This window comes from Ciconia boyciana, chromosome 7 (genome assembly GCF_034638445.1).
Source record: "Ciconia boyciana chromosome 7, ASM3463844v1, whole genome shotgun sequence".
NCBI classification, from domain to species: domain Eukaryota; kingdom Metazoa; phylum Chordata; class Aves; order Ciconiiformes; family Ciconiidae; genus Ciconia; species Ciconia boyciana.
The window spans coordinates 29,711,018-29,727,595 of record NC_132940.1 but is presented as its reverse complement, the minus strand read 5'-3'; the positions used below and the strand labels follow the sequence as shown (position 1 = coordinate 29,727,595).

General features: G+C 37.9%; 1 protein-coding gene across 7 annotated transcripts in view; it reads right to left on the bottom strand.

Annotated features, from left to right (window-relative positions):
- Positions 1-16,578, bottom strand: part of KIFAP3 (kinesin associated protein 3) — a 72,117-nt gene that overhangs the window by 43,294 nt on the left and 12,245 nt on the right. For all 7 annotated transcript variants that reach the window (XM_072868703.1, XM_072868702.1, XM_072868701.1 and 4 more), the window contains 2 exons: positions 16,345-16,523; positions 13,871-14,033 (listed from right to left, as the gene is read on the bottom strand). In XM_072868703.1, coding sequence (XP_072724804.1) covers positions 13,871-14,033; positions 16,345-16,523 — 342 coding nt within the window. The remainder of the gene's footprint in view (positions 1-13,870; positions 14,034-16,344; positions 16,524-16,578) is intronic.

The following is a 16,578-nucleotide window of genomic DNA, read 5'->3' as shown; positions in this document are numbered from 1 at the left end:
AATGAACAATGTATTTGTGCAAAGAGGGAACAAAGGCAACGTAACTACTCCCCTCTCCCCAGCGCCTCAAAAGATTTCTTCAACCTCACTTCTCAAGAAATATATTTCATGAAAGAAACACTTAACAATGACAGGCCATCCAGAGAAAGTCTTCATCAGTTTCCAGCTAGGAAATTAAATGTCAAATGTAATGCCAAATTAGCTGTAGATATTCCTGTTGAAACAACAAGCCTGTCTCCAAGTGAAATGATAAAGAATGCACCAATGCCAGAGAGAAAAATAAGAACTACCACTAAAAAGTGTTGTAGAAGGAATTCAGTGCCTTTCAAGTAAATCACACACCAATTGTTTTATTAGCCTAAACGATAATATTATGCTGTGGGTGCCTTTTGTGTTTTGTACATTTCAAAGACATCAATAGTATATTTTCACATTAATACTTACCAAAGAGAAAAAGATTCTCAAGAAAATCTGGAGCAGTTAATGTGAGTAGGCTGTGAAGTATTTAACTGAAAGGTTCTATAAAACCAACTTAGACAAACATACAAGTGTTTGTTAAGAACACAGACATGCTTGATCCTGACTCACTGCTGAAATCTGTGCTGAGCATTCTCTTGAGCTCTCCTCTAGCCCTACATTAGCAGGATACTGGCTATATATGGCATAAAACACTCGCCTGAATGTTTATATTAGTTAGACCAGGATGTAATAAGGTCACCAACTCAGAATGTATTCACAGTTCTTATACAACTGATCAGAAATATCCTACCTTCCACTTCTATTTAAGCTAAGTTGGAACATATCTGTTTAACACTGGCAAAGCATCAAGACCGCAAACAGCAATCAACACAGTTAAATTTTTCTTCTGCATACATCATTGGGAGCTGGAATTTCCTTTGAGCAGCAAGGATATGATGCCTTTATCCTGAAAATGCAAATTTGTGCCTTTTTTCAAAATTGAATTACCAAAAAAGACCCATGAAATCCTTCTGGCAGTTGCCATACAACAGTGAAGTATTCTTTCCTATGCCAAACCTAAAAACATAGCTGACCTTTCAAGATACTTCTGTATTCTTACCTGTTTGAAAAAAAAAAAACCCACAAAACTGACTTGTACCACAACCTTCCATGCACTTAACAGCTGGAGAAAAGATAATGCCCAACTTTGAAAGCTACTCTGGCTATTAAAATAAGAGCACAGACAGTACTACAGTTGCTAAAGCACACCCATTCTGTTTTAAGCAAACAAAATGAAGTATTTATTATTTTTTGTGCTTCTCTTGTGACTGGTCATCCTACCTACATATTCACTTGTAGTGACATTGTAAATCTAACAATTACATAAAAAACTTGCCATACATCAGCTAAAGGCTTCTCCTAAGCAAATATAAAAATTTAAAGAGTAAATTATGCCCTCAAATTTCATGGGGCTAGGAAACAAAAGCTGTTTACACTGCTCTTAACACTTCTTCCATGGCTCCATTTAAGACTCAAACATCAAGACTCAAATTTAAGTCTCAAATTACAATTACACTTTGCTGGATAATGCAGGAAACACTATGTGAAGTAAAAGGCAAACCAGTATAAGATGGAGGAAAGTTGGCTCCCCAGAACAGTAACAGGAAAAACTAACTAGAGGGAAGTTGGACCAGACCTTCAGCAGGTATGAACTGTCCACAAGAATGATGGTACTTCATATCTGTTTAACCTCTGTCCTTCACGGGTTTTTTCCCCTCCCTATTTTTGCAAAGCTTTATTTGTGCTAAGATAAAGCATCAGTTAAGATAAAGCCTTACATTTGGTAGCAGTTTATTTCCTGGTATTTGGCAACACTGGTAGCTTATTTTCAAATAAAATAGCCTACTGTAGCAGCAAAGGCCTTCTGGTTTTTTTGAGAAGAAACTCTTTGCATAGTTTTCTCTCCCCTTTTTTCAAAGGTCCACTCTGTCACAATAACCCTTCTGATGCCTGAAGAACACCTTTAGTATCAGCACTGAATGACAGCACTGCCTCAGTTTCTAAACAGCCAAAAATAATCAAAAAGACCTAGGTACTCAACCTAAAGTGTGAAGAATATGTAGAATTCAAATCAATTTATTTTCTCTGAATGAACTCTTAACGAGTTGGCTCTTAATAACTGGCACCTAAATCACTCTCCCAAAGTATGTTCCATAAAGGAGATTTCATGATACACCGAAGGCAAAGACAACTATAGTTTAAAAAAGAGTTGAATTTAAATTCCCTCTTTCTCTGCAGTTAACTGACCCATTTTCCCTGAATTCCACTGTCCTACTGTCAACACAGGGAACAGAGAGAGGTTTAGAGCATTTAACTCACAGGCTCAGCATGGAAGTATTTTCAATTGTGAATAAATGGAAAAAAACCCTGAATTCCACTAACCTGGACATGAAAATAAACTATAGAACTGAAGTTAAAAGAAAACAGTGTGCAGCTAAAACAGCTTTTAAGTATTTAATGGTGTAAGCATTTTAAGTTTCACTTCATTTTAATTTTCCAGAAAGGACAGAATTTCAGGCTGATCTCTGGAAGCTTCACTGTCCCACTTTCCCTATGGAAGCACTTTGGTGGAGAAAAAGCAGAACCTCCTGACTTTTTTCAGTTCTCATGCAGAACAGTGGTAACTCATGAAACAAAGAATCAAACGCTTCAGGAAAATCAAGAGGACGTGATTGTTTCTAAGCACAGCCAGCATGATTTAAGGTAATTGTTAATCTCACACTCAATTAGAAAGCATACAGCCTATTGGAAAGTTGTCTGGAAACTGTGCATAACTAGTTTGTCTAAGATAAGGAAGAGAACAGATTCAACAGCTACAGTGTTTTAAACACTAAGCACTATCTTGCAGGCTGAAGATTGTATAAAAGGGTAAGAAGGGACAGACTGAAAAATCCACCAACAGGCTGACTGCCATCCTTTTACATAGGGACTTCACTCCCAAAATTATAAACTGGCAGCTATTGACTATTACTTGAATATGCCAGTACCAAGATTACTTTTATTTTTTAAATTATTTTATACTCATCTGAATGCTAATGAATAAAGCCCTAAGTCAATCATTGTTTAGAGACTTGGCTGTAAAAGTTTCAAACCCTGCCCAGTACCTGGCTGGAGAACAGCTTTCCAAAGCATGGCAGTGATACCTTTTCTGCTATTTTTGACCACTACTGAAGGCCACACATGAAAAAGCAGACACAGCAAGAAAGACTTCCTTACGACTTGGTACAGTAGGCATCAATTATTCCCCTAACTAGAAAAAGCAAGACAAAGAAAAGAAAAAACAGATCTCTGCCAAACGTGTTCATAAAAATCACCAAGGTTTTGGTGGGGTGCCAGAAAGTTGTGGCCTACAAATGCTGGTAGTTTTGAGCATCAAGCTTTTTATGACTGAAGGTGGAATAGCCAAATGGCCTAAAGCAGTAAGGGCAGCCCTGGAAAATAATGGCCTAGTCATTATGGATTCTTCTGGTATTTATGGTAATAAAACATGAATCATAATGAACTCATTGGATATTAAATGTGGAGGTCACAAGTACTTTGATAGGATTTCCACAAGAATTTACCATTAATTAACCAAATAATTATTTGAAAGTGTTACTGAATTATCCTTAGTTCTTATACAGCCATTCCAGAGAAATTGGTCATTCCCAGCTGAGTGCAGTTAATGCCTTAACAAACCGGTCATTAACTGCAGTTACTGATTTTGTGGGAATTACTGTGTTATAAAATACACTCAACAGTTTATAGAAACAATACTTAGATTTTTTTTTTTGCAGCTGTAGTTCAGCTGGAGCAGCTGGGATGGAAAAATATCAGGTCCCTTGGGCTGTTTTCACAACTAGTTTTCTGCAAATTAGAGAGGGAAATAAATACATGATGGGTTCTGAGTTCAAAATGGCTTCAGATTTTTAGCCTTTGAACATTAATAAGAAGCCATGTGCCAGTTCTGTGGACCAACGCCTGAATTCCATATTTAGTTCTTACTAACGTTAAAGATCTAAATGGTACTAGTAGCAGGAGCTAAAGAAAAAAACAAACAAACGATTTTTTGACCATGAGATCAGGTCCTACATTTTGGTTGAGTTTGTGAGCTTAAAATGAAAAAATCCTCCGTTAGCTCCACGATAACAAGAGAGAAACCCTAAAGCTGTAAAACTGAAATGCCAATTTGAGTTGCAGTAGCAGTATTCAGTTTTCAAATGCTAAAGTAAAAATGAGAATATAAATTATGGACTAAATTATTCAAATGTAACACTATCAGTAATTCAAGTAGCCAGAATTTCTAATGAAGTCATCAATGTCTCCACATCAGATATGAAATATAACCTATCCAACTCATGTGTAAAACATTAACTACACTAAATCAAAACCAGAACACAAACAAAGGTAAATACCTATTAAAATGGCAGAGTGAATCTTTATTTCAGTTTCGAACTCTGATACTCTCAAGTCAAATCTGCTGCAAAATTAGGCAAATAAGAAATCTAGATGGATAAGAATGTCACAAACTGAATATCAGATTTATACACTGTCTCACACTTATCAGAAAACACTGAAATCAAGAGTTTATTCACATGTATGATAATCAGCAGTGATCTTAGGAAAAGAGTGATAGAAAGGTATGTCTGCTTACCTCTATCCCACATTATTCCTTGCAACCAGCTCTGAAACAGTTGGACTAAGTTACTCCATGTGTGGTTTAGACACATATTGGTTTGATTTACATATGTAAATATAAATCATATTGGATAGATCAGTTTATTTTATCAAGAGAACCTGAAAGAATTTTCAAATCTGCTCATACTCAAGGAGACCAAGCATTGTAAATAATATATTATGATATTAATTACATACTAATAACGCCTCTTGTGCCACCTTTATGTTATTTGGAACTGGCTTCATACCATAAGCCTAACTTAAAATCCCGATCTCACTATAGCTGTTTTTTTTTTTCTTTCCAAAAAAGCTAAGTACATACCACACCTGAAATATGGATACATCTTTTTTCTAGGAAACAAAGAAGGAAGTATAATGATGATTTCTAAACCAAATGACTAATAAATGACTAATTTAGATTGAGTTATTTAATGTTACAGCTACAGACAAAAATGAAGCTGCACATCTGGAGCCCCGGGCTCAATTTCTTTGCCTGGAGCTCTATGCAAGACAGACCGAAACATACACAGTAAACACCTCACTGCAGTACTGCCACTCATAAAAGACAAAGCATAGCCACTGGGTAGACAACATACTCATAAATTTAGATATGTATTTTTTTTGAGGCTTGCCCTTCCAACAGGAAAAAAAAAAAAAGTATTTTGTCATTTAGGATGTCCTACAACCAATCATACTTGAACTTATATGAATTCATACAGAAATTGGAATATAATTGGTTTTAATATCCCATACTACACAAAGGAGAGATAAATCAATTCGAAGTTCAGATGAGAGAGAAAACAGGAGGCAATAGGATTATCCCTGAAGGAAGATAAAGCTACTCCACAAAAGAAATACATTTTGGGTCAAGCTATGACCAAGGAAGAAAGCAAGAGATAGAAGAAGAATTAACTACCATTATTACAAGAAACTGGAAATTAGGAGAGGTGGTTCTTAGTCTGAATCAAACTAAGAAAACATCTACTTCCAAAGTAGGTGGAAAAAATTCCACACAAAGCTGTTCCTTTAGAAGTCTCCAGCAAGCTACATACATTAAATACTATACAATTAAATGTAAATCTGTAGAAGGACATGCATCATTTTTGCCATATCTGCACTATATTTCATTAAACTACATCAACTGCTCCAATTACAATTACTAGAAAATATTCAAGACTTCCCTGCTCTAAAACCGCCCTTCCAATCTCCCCGTTTCAAATTCAGTGGGAATAGAAATAGGTGGAGGTTTTCCATGCTCCTGGCTCCGTGGGTGCACAGCTCCATAGCGCAGCAGCCTCAGTTCTGAATGGATAGTGCAGCTATATTCAAAATGCTCCCGCTCAAAGGCAGAAAAAAAAAAATCATGCAGGATGCTACCTTTCATTTTGAGAAAGGGATGATTCACTGCATTGAAATGGAAACTGGTTTTACCCATGTTTCAAAGTCACTGAAGCACAAAGCTGGGGTTCAAATCTACTAAGCCCAAAAAGTGGAGTTAAATATTGGGTGAGTTCTTGAGTCTTCCAGATAACAAGAATTAAGTTCCGTATTATTCAAGATACTGTTCCTATGCAAGCACCAGCATACTCTTACTGGCAAAGTCTTGGAAGAAAGGTAAAAAATTCAATTGTATTCTTCTTATTGTGAAAACATTACAGTTTTGTTATTTAGAAGGTCACTGATTATCTACAAGTTTCTCACAGATCTGACAGCTTTTCCAAAAAGAATAAAAAGATACTTGAGGCCCCAGCCTCACAAAGAAAGTTTTGCTTTACGCAATGAGACTACTCGAATATGTGAAATTTTAATCCATCCTGTGAAGCGTCTGTATGTCAAAGACCAAAGGAACAGAAATTGATTGTATAGAGATATACTAGCACTATATTCACTATAGCACAATACATTTTTATGTTAGCATGTGTCTTCCCCTGTCAGTTCAAAGGGTCTGAATATAATACTATCAACTGACAAAGGACTTCTCACCTTAGCAACTGCAGACATGGGGAATCTGCAGTTGGCCTCCTGCACTGGAGAAGATCATCTGAGAAACTCTTAGATAAACAGCAGAAACTCGTGAGTTAAGATGTTTCCACATTTCCAAAAGGGAAAGCAGATTGTAACCTTTCTCCTTACGCCTGAACTTTTAAAAGCCACATGATCTATGGGACTACTACATCTGCAAAATTCTTCCATGTGATCCTTTGAGACTATCCCTTTCCCTGCAGGCTTCACAAGCGCTCTGGAAAAGGTGCTCCTCTCTTCTACCTTGGTCCTCATACAGGCTTTATGAAGATTTTACTATAGATTAGGAAGACTAGCAGAAGTGCCTCACCCCTTCTTTACTGAGATTTTCCAAAAAACTAGAGCTGGTTGTTTCTGTTGTTATGCTTTAGGCATCCAAGTTATGCCCTGTAAAGCTTTCAGATGTCAACAGTTCACGTAGAAGACTACATTTACTTTTTACTGTAAAGTATTAATTTGCTCTTGCAATACGCAAAGAAACAATTACAATAATTCAATTAATTATGCAGTCACATATTGTAAGTGCCACAGTAGAAATACTGGCTCAGGGGATCCTTCCCATTCATCAGTTTAGTGAGTTTCCAACAACTCAGCTCCCTCATCTTTAAATTGCTGGCATCTGTCCACTCCCATCCTTGCTGCTGCCATAAGCATTTCTATTTCAGTCAACACTCATGAAGTTCGTTTCTTGTGTTATACCAAAATTATCTTCTTCATTAAAAAACCCTAATAACACAGCTAAATACATATGTGCACTTGTGAGCAGCACACCACAGCAATGAGCTTTCACTCACCTGAACAGTCAAAGGCTGAGTGTTCAGATTAGCAAGGGTCCACCTGTAACAGCTACAAAATGGAAAAACACTGTTTCTAACTCTGGACAGTGTTAAAGGAGTCAGAAAAAAATCACAGACAATAGACTTCAAAAACTTGTAAGCTTATATAAAAATATGATGTTATGAATTTCAGTTATTCTTTCCTGATAATTCACCACAATTTACCAGTAGCACGAAGCAGGGGTATGGTGAAGGCTTTTACCTTAAAGTTAGTTGGGATTCTATTTCTGCTTCAAATGCAGTATTAGCAATATTGATGTCCCTCTACTTTGAGTTCTATACTTCTCAACATCAGAAGTCAATTTTTCTTTAATAATACTAAAGTTTGCTGTCTAATCCATAGTTAAGATATCTACATAAGTGCTAGGTTCTAAGACACATTGTGCACTCAACACGCTCCTTAAGTCAGACATGCCAGGTTTATTTGCACTTCTAATAAGGATTTAGGAGTTGAATGTTAAGAGATGGTTTTGTTTTGTGTTTCTTTTGGTGGGGTTTTTTGTTTGTTTGTTGTTGTGGATTGGGTTATTTTTAAGCCTTGGCCATACTCACCACAAATGATAAAAAAACTACCATTAAAATAAATCCCTTAATAATTACTGCTTTCCAACAGACTGGTCCCTGTAGTTGAACTGTTACTTAATGTGCTTCAGCCAGCCTCTACTATAAAGGAATGGAGACACCCCAGGCAATATTCACACAACAAGTATTGGAACCAGCTGCTGCAAAGCCACCTTAGGAAAAAAAGGTTTCTCAATTTAATTGGGAAAACAGGAGGAAGCATAAATTTTACTGCCATTAATAACTTCAAGCAATCCCGATATGACTTTACCTCACCCTGATGGCTGGACATGTGCTTTTTGTTAGGGTCTTTGCCACATCTGACCCCTATTGTTTGCTCACTTGATCAGGTAAGAAAATGTATGTTTCTTTATAGGATAAACGAGGCCTATTAAAGTCAGAAAAAACACTGCAGTAGCCTATAAGAAGCTCCATTTTTCAACAGATGTGTGAAGCTCCATAATAAGTTCATTACAAAAAGGCCAAGTGAACTCATAAAGAGAACACATCTACTTTAAGCCTTCTTAAAAGAAACTTTCATAAAAGGAATAGAACATTAAAAACCCACAGCACTCCGTTAATTAGAGAGCAAAGTACTTCTTGGGTTTTTAAACAGCAGTCAACATATAATCCAGCTTGGCTGCATACCATATCAAGACTTGATTGTTAAGAAACCCAACATACAACTGTTTGGAATTCTTTGATTGCTCATTAAACCTAACTTGTAAAGAACAGAAAAATATCAGAGGAATTTCAGCAGTTTCCAGAAAAGATTTTAGATAACAAAACTTTAAAAAATTCTATCAATGAACCTAGTGAAGACAGACTCTTCAGTGAGGACTAAATCAGACTGTCAAAGTCACCCTCTGCTCTGGCTATCTCCAGCTTAAATAAAGAACTCTCTTAAGAGAAGTTTGAGCTAGTTTGGTGTTTGCAAACAATTGCACAGCCCTTAGACTTCTGCGTAAGATCAGGTGGCTACTACTTCTCAGTGCACTGATACTAAGACTTGGAACACCAAGAAATTAAGAACATCAGGCCAGGATGCTCACATTAATAAGGCATATAGGCTCGATACATACCATGACTGGCAAAACTATACTATTGCTACTCGAGACTGATCATACTATATTTCAGAGTGCTGTATAACAAATGCTCATCTACTTGGCTGAATACAAATCCACAAAGCCAATTTTCTTTCAATCACTGTAATTTGTATTGGAAAACATAACCCAAGATGTTCATCACCACCTAAAATCTTTTTGAGATTGAACACCTTGGCACTGTGTAATGCTTTCACAGCCATATGCACAACCCTTCCACACTCCATGTCCCATTTGGGCCCGATTTGCAACTGGTACTGTTTTGTGACCCACCCACTTTTCAGCTCACCAATACCCATGTTCAATCAGCTCTCAATTTTTAAAAGCAGCTAGTAATTTCGAGCACCCAAAAAGAGACATGTCAGTCTGACTTCCAAGCATAATGTGTTTTCATTCTTTAAGCATGGCTTGCACTGGGAAGTGAATGAAAAGAAAATAGCATTTCAAGACAATATGCATTCAGTACACCTAAGAACTGTCCAGGAGCTCAAAGGGATGAACACCCACATTAAAAAAAAAAAAATTTGCTCCCTGCATGCAGCCAGACCTACTCCTTTTACCGAGCAGCAACACAGTTCCCATTGTACCAGCTTCTGCACCATTCCCTATCAGTTATTCCTCTCAAAAGGTTATTTATAACTCGTGGGTGGACACAGAAACCCCAATACTGCCTGCCACACCCGCATACTGCCAGGAGCTCCTTCTCAAAAGGGATCCACCAAGAAGGGTTTGCAGCCTGCCTTAACACACAGAGCAGCACTCAGCTGATTCTGCTGTACAAACTGCCTGCTTTTCTCATGGAGAATGGAGAACTATTTGTCTGACTTCACAAAGGCTAAGAAACCACTCAGACACAGCACAAAATAGCACCCTTATTAGAAGAATGTGAATCACAAGCTGTGCGTATATTTAAGAGAGCTGCACTAAAAATTTTGTATTTGGTTTGGCCTGTTAACTGAAACAAAGTGGATTTGGTCCAAATAAGAAGTGAGGTTTTTTATTCTTCCTTGTAGATAATGTTTTCTTCTGTTTGCTGCCAGGGCATTTACTTTAGAAACCAATCACACACCCAAGGGATGGACTATGAAAAAGGGTAACATATCCCTTCTGTCCAACAGTGGAAGAGCATTCACAGGGATAAAGGAAGGATCTGCATCTGTCTTCTTAAAGTTCAGCTCTATGTTTCCTCCTTTCAGAGAGAACACATTCCACAAGCAAATACACTAACCACCAAACTCTGTATTTGGAGCAAGTCACTCCTCTACTCCACTTCACTTGAATTATGCCATGCAAAGCAAAATGAGAGCACTATAAGAGTGAAGCAAACCTCCACAGAATATTCTATAGCATGCTGCTTTGGTCTCTCCTTCCAAGGTGATAATTAGAGGACACTGAATCTGTGTTTTCCACATTGCAGGCAAATGTCTAGTTTAAACCACTTGGTGAATTCACATGAATCCTCACCTTAATCCAGTGAAGCCATACTTCACATATACGGCACATAAGGCATTCACACAGAGAATGTATAAAAAAAGAATGATCACTCTGTAAATATAATTTCTAAGTATTAAAGCAAAGCCACTAGTACAAAAAAAGTACTAGTCACTCCGCAAGGCCCTAGTGACTCAACAATTACAAGGTTTTCTTAAAGAACTGAAGTCACAGAAATCAACAAAATCTCTTCTCATACCTCTTCAAGCAGCTTGTATATGGAAAAACCTGCATAGAGCAGGCTATATCTCATAGACCTCCACAGCTCTGCTCCAGCTTCTGACCTCAAGTCTGAAGCTAAGTTTCCCTCAACTGCACCCAGTTCTTTGAGATTCAGAGCATAACAAAGATCAGCTGTAGTTGATTAACTTGGGTGCCTGGAAGGAGCAAGAAGAGTCTTGTCATATACAATACTTCAAACTTGTGAAGAGAAGCCGCGAAAACTAGCAAGTGGTGTTGACTGGCAAAGCTACATGGGGAAGCAGGCATTGGCACTATTAAAAAGAAAAGGCTAATTAAAATGGAAACCAAGACTAAGCAGAGTCTCTCATGTCCATGCTTTCAACAGCAGCCTCAACACTGTGGAGTGAGAGGGAAAGAAAGATGGTCCTTCTCCAATATATCCATGCCATACTTAGTCCTTTCCTTTGATAGCTCAGTTGAAGCCAGTCCATCCTCTCTGCTTCCAGCCTCCACCTGCATTTAGAGCCTTCCTGCTCCCAAGCCACTAAGTGTCCTTTGGGAAAGTGGCACGTCTTCCAGAACTGCAAACTGCAGCTACCTCAGTGCTCAGCCCTAAACTTGCTGCCTGACAAATCCTGTCCTTTAATTCTTTGCAATCTCAACTCTCCCCCCTTAAACACCTACTACACTTAATTTATACTGATCTCAAACCCAGTGCTAAAGTCTCAAAGGCACAGCATGCACAAATGTTAAATTTCAGTAGGCTGAGTCAACAAACTTGACCTCTTGGCATTAGAAGCTGCATGGTAACTTGTCAACAGCTGTTGAGGTGTGTTAGCACTTTAAGGTGACCTGCAAATGTAAGCCGAAGGGTACTGACTTGAATAACGCGTGTTTAATACCCAAGTAACCTGTATAAGAGGGGCATCTGGCACATGATTATTTTATTATTAAGGTTGCAGACTTCCCTGAGACAGGATACACAAGTGATGTATTTGAGAATTATTTGAATGACCATATCAAGAAGAGTCTCACAAATCACAGAGCTGGCTTAAGAAACAAGTAAAGTAATAGGCAATATTTCTACCTACATTTTCTAACCAGCACACTGCAAAATAAGTATCAAGCAATTCCACAGGGAGGAGCTAGGACAAACAGTACATGCCTCTGAGGAAAAAAAAGGAAAAAAAAGGGTCAAACACATCCAAGTCAAGGAAAGAACCACCACCTGTGGAACCAAACAGACAGTGAAGCTTCTGGAAGTACTAGTAGAACTTGCTGTAGATTACCCTAACAGCCACTTCAGGAACAGACTGCAATTTTAGCAGCCAGTTCTTCTGAGCTAAACAGCCTTCCACACAGGACTACTTACAAGTCCAAGAGAATGGCATTTGAAAAGAAATTCTCCTCTCCACATTAGAATCAGACACTAGGAAAGCAGATTCTTAACTGATGAGTTTAGTCTGACTCTAGTATTAAATGGGGAATTTCCAGGAGCAGGGACTTCTCATTGATTTGTGTCATGCCATTGCTTGGGGTGACAAGCACCCAGAATCCCTAGCGTTAGACCACAGCACTAGCTGCTGTACAAACAAAAGAAAGAGACAAGTTCCTGCTCCAAAAAGCTTACAACCCAAGCTGAACCAGACTACCTAGCAAGATCCTCTCTCAAATGAGAGAAAATGTATTTCCTGACCAGCTTCCACTTCTCAGTTTACTTTACTGCCAAATAACATTGTCTTGAGGGAAAAAAAGTATAAAGAAGAGGGATTCCCAATGCCATTTTTCTTCTTCCTCCTAGCTCAGCCCAGAGGAGGAGATCAAGTGTGAACATGGTTGTGGGGCAGAAAGCATAAAAAGACCTGAGGCATTCCAGGATGTATCAGGTAGCTGTTACATTAATCACCGATAGGATTAAGGCTTCCAAAGCAGGTGAAAGTTTTCATGGTATTAACCTGTATACTAAACAGCAATAAGGCCATGTTGAGGTTGAATGTAAAATTGAGAAGGCAAACAATCCTAAGAGACTGTACAAAGCTAGGGAAGAAAGCTCATAGATTCACCATTGCATTCCGCTTGTTCCATCACATCTGGATACACCAGCTGCACTGGATTTAGTATATCCCAAACCTAACATATCTCAGAAAGGTTTAACAATGTCTTGCATCAGTGTTTCACACATTTAGGGCTCCACAATACAAGATCCTCAACTCCCACTTACAAATGAGCACTCAGCAATTCTTATGGCCAAATCCTGCTAAACTTTTAGTATATCTACCAGAGCAGCCTCTAGATAGTATCAGCCAAAGAACATACAAGGAGCAATAAAAACTCCCTCCTGAGAACTCCAGCATACAGTGATCGAATTAGACAATCCTCTGCTTTTTCCAAATTCATTGTCTCCATGGCTTTCCCCTACGGACAACAAAAAGTTTCACTTGTATCTGAAGTACTTGCATGATCTTAACACAAATTACAGACTGTCAAGCTGAAAGTCTAAAAATCAGTACTGCCTAGAGTTGAAGCTGACAAAGCTGGGAAATTTCTGATCTCTCTATCTGGACCATTAAGGTAACAAGAGGGAGCAGGTAAATCAAGCTCTATAAAAAAAGAAGAGGTAGTTGGTATCCTCCATCAGCTAAGCTCCATGAAGTTGCTGGCTATTTTTCCTACATGCTCCCCCAAAATTACAAGCATCACCCATGTGTCAGCTCACATGGTTTTCAGGTAGCTATCAAAGTTATTTTTAAAGACCAGAAGACTCATTCGACAGTTTGAGAGAACCTAGGAATAAATCTACTGGCAACAACATTATTTTAAACTTCCATTTAAACCTGCATCTGAAAAGATTATTTGAATGATAAAAAGTTGGGAGTAGTGAGGAAGTTCTTTGGCAAAGAGAAAAGTGACATAGCAACTTTTAGGCACGCTATATCATGATGCAAACAGCTTCACTGTCCCTGCTGAAATGTCTATGTTAGAACAAAAAAAACCACATACCTAGAAGTGCAGTGAGTTTAGGAAGCAGACCAACTTGTACCATTTTATTTCTCAGTCCTGTGTCAAAGGAAAGATTTAGTAAGAGTCGAAGAGTGATGTTCAGCAGGTCTTCATGTTCACAGGGTACCATTTTCACAAGTTTTTCAACAATATCCATTTCAACCTGTATATCAAGAAAAAAATCCATAATCCAAACTTAGCTTTGTGTTCAATGTAAAAGCCCTTTCAGTGTTATGTATTCACATGCACACATACACAAATACATATCAATACATATCCAATTTGTACCCATAATAGTGACTGTCAATGCATTTTCATCTGAAGCAGGTTTGCTTATGTCTTTGTGGTTGAAGTCTTCTAGATTGGGTTACTGGGTAACATTGATTAAAAAAGTTTTTGAACCAAACAGTTCAGATGTCTTGGAAATATTCCTCACAGTTGGATTACTGCAAGAATGTGGTCAAGACATCACTTGCAAGACTAGATTGGGGGTGGCGGGGGGGGGGGGGGGGGCGGGGAACTCATTTAAACACAAGCAACCCTGGAGCAACTGACATTACAGTCAAAGGGATACCCAACCAAGAAAGACAGAAAATTGGCATCCAAAAAGAATTTGAGACCTTTCATTATGAATTTCAAATGAACCCTTAGACAGAACTTTGTGTGTGCTCTCAAAAGAGGCATGCTGTCCTGCAAGATAATTTAATAAAAGCATGAAAGTCATCTTGAAACATGTATCACTTTCAAATTAAAAAGTAGAATCCAGGAACTGAGAAGTGGTATCATTCCTGAGATCATGTTCACTTTACCAGCCAGAAAACACATCTGAGCATTGACTGGCAAGACTTCAGAAAGTTTTTATCATCTTTTAAGCAACATTTCTCTGCTTTTATTTGACATAATTTAAATGCATTCATTCATTGTTTCCCAGAATCTTCTTTGGCCAGAAGGAGGCACATAAAATTACTTTGTATTCTTCAAACTTTTGCATGTATGTGACTAGTCTTCCAGTTATAAATACACACAGAATGAATGCTAAGAAAAGAAACTTCAGCTCTCCCCACACAGCATAGTGCAATAATGAAACAACTGACTGGATATCTTTGATCAAAAACAATCAGATGGCAAGAACTCCTACTTCACTACTTTGAATTTAATATGGCACTTGAATACCAAAGGAAAATGTGCTATAAATATACATGGATTATTCAGTTTTACTTAGAATCAAGTGTTGTACAACTAATCTTGGTTCATTTTGCCTTCGACATTTTTGTGTTATTGCCTGATATAAATATTAGAACACCTTCTCCTTCATAGGTAGCCTTCCTTAGTAATACTGTGGAGAAAAAAAAAGTATCATCTTTATCATCAGTAAGAAATGCTCAAACAGACAGCTGACCTGAAGCATACAAACCTTTTTGAATGTCTTTTCAAAACTGTTAAAACACTCTGCAGTAAAATAAATTCAACAATTTTGTTTCATTTGTCTTTCCACTAAATCAAATGGAATGCAGGAAGTGTGCCAGCAAATCAGTGGGCTGGAGAACTAATCCTTATTTTCCTAATAAAGTCCTTCAGGGCACTACACAAGTATAAACTAAATCAATGATCAATCACCTGATAAACAGTCTGCATTCCCCCAAAAACGCATAATTGGTGTCTGACTTTTGTTAAGAAATAGGATACCCATATATAAATAAGGGAGATACCTCTTGTCTGCAGTGTTCAGTGCATATGCATGCAAATGACAGTTCCAGTAACAAAGATGCAATTAACTTCCTATTGCACTTGCACAGATCTTTTCATCTCACAATCTGAGTGTAACATTAATCTCAGATTACCTCTTGGATAAGGAAAATTTATCATTTTCATTTAACAAACTGGCATAAAGGCACAGAAGTGAAGGCATGTATCTACTAAAAGCCATTAGGAAATCAGTAAAGGAGATACTTGGCTAGTATAGTGAGTAGGCACCTCACTTGGCTACATAGTGAGTAGGCATCTCACAACCAACAGTTGTGAGGTGCCTTTGAAGACCAAGCTCTCCTAGGAAATAAGTAAACTAGTCTAGGAAACTGCAAAACGGTAACTACCTCTCTTTCCAAGACAATACATGGCAGAGACAATAATATGTTGTCGAAAGACTCTAGTTTGGGGGAAGAGTCATGAGCATCTCCAGAAGCAGGGGTATGACAAGACTTTGGGGTGCTGACTTCAAAATTTGGAATTTCATGTATCATATTTTGAGGTAGCTTCACTGTTTGGGATGACAGTTCTTCAAAAATTTTTGCAGTATGTTATGGCTGGATGTTGTACTTCTTTTCTTTTACTCATTTTACTAGTAACAAAAGAGGATAATCAGTGCTATGGATATTTAGGGTGGTGACAGAGATGTCTCCCTCTTCCTTCCAACCACACAAAGTTTTCAGAGTCCATACCTTTCCAATATTGCAGTAGAGGGCTATGAGCCTTACCATATCATTTTTGTTCTCCATAAAAATGCTGAGTTTCTTCAAGAAAGATACAACCAGGATAAGCAGCTCAAAATTATCACGGTCCAGTGCTTTCACTAACATATGGACAATGTTCTTGTTTCTCATCTTCAGCTCAGTGCGAGTATCCTCAGCAAGATTTAGGAGCAGGTAAAGTGCAACTAACAAAGTCCAATACAAATCATACCAACAGATCAAAGACAACAGAAATAAACA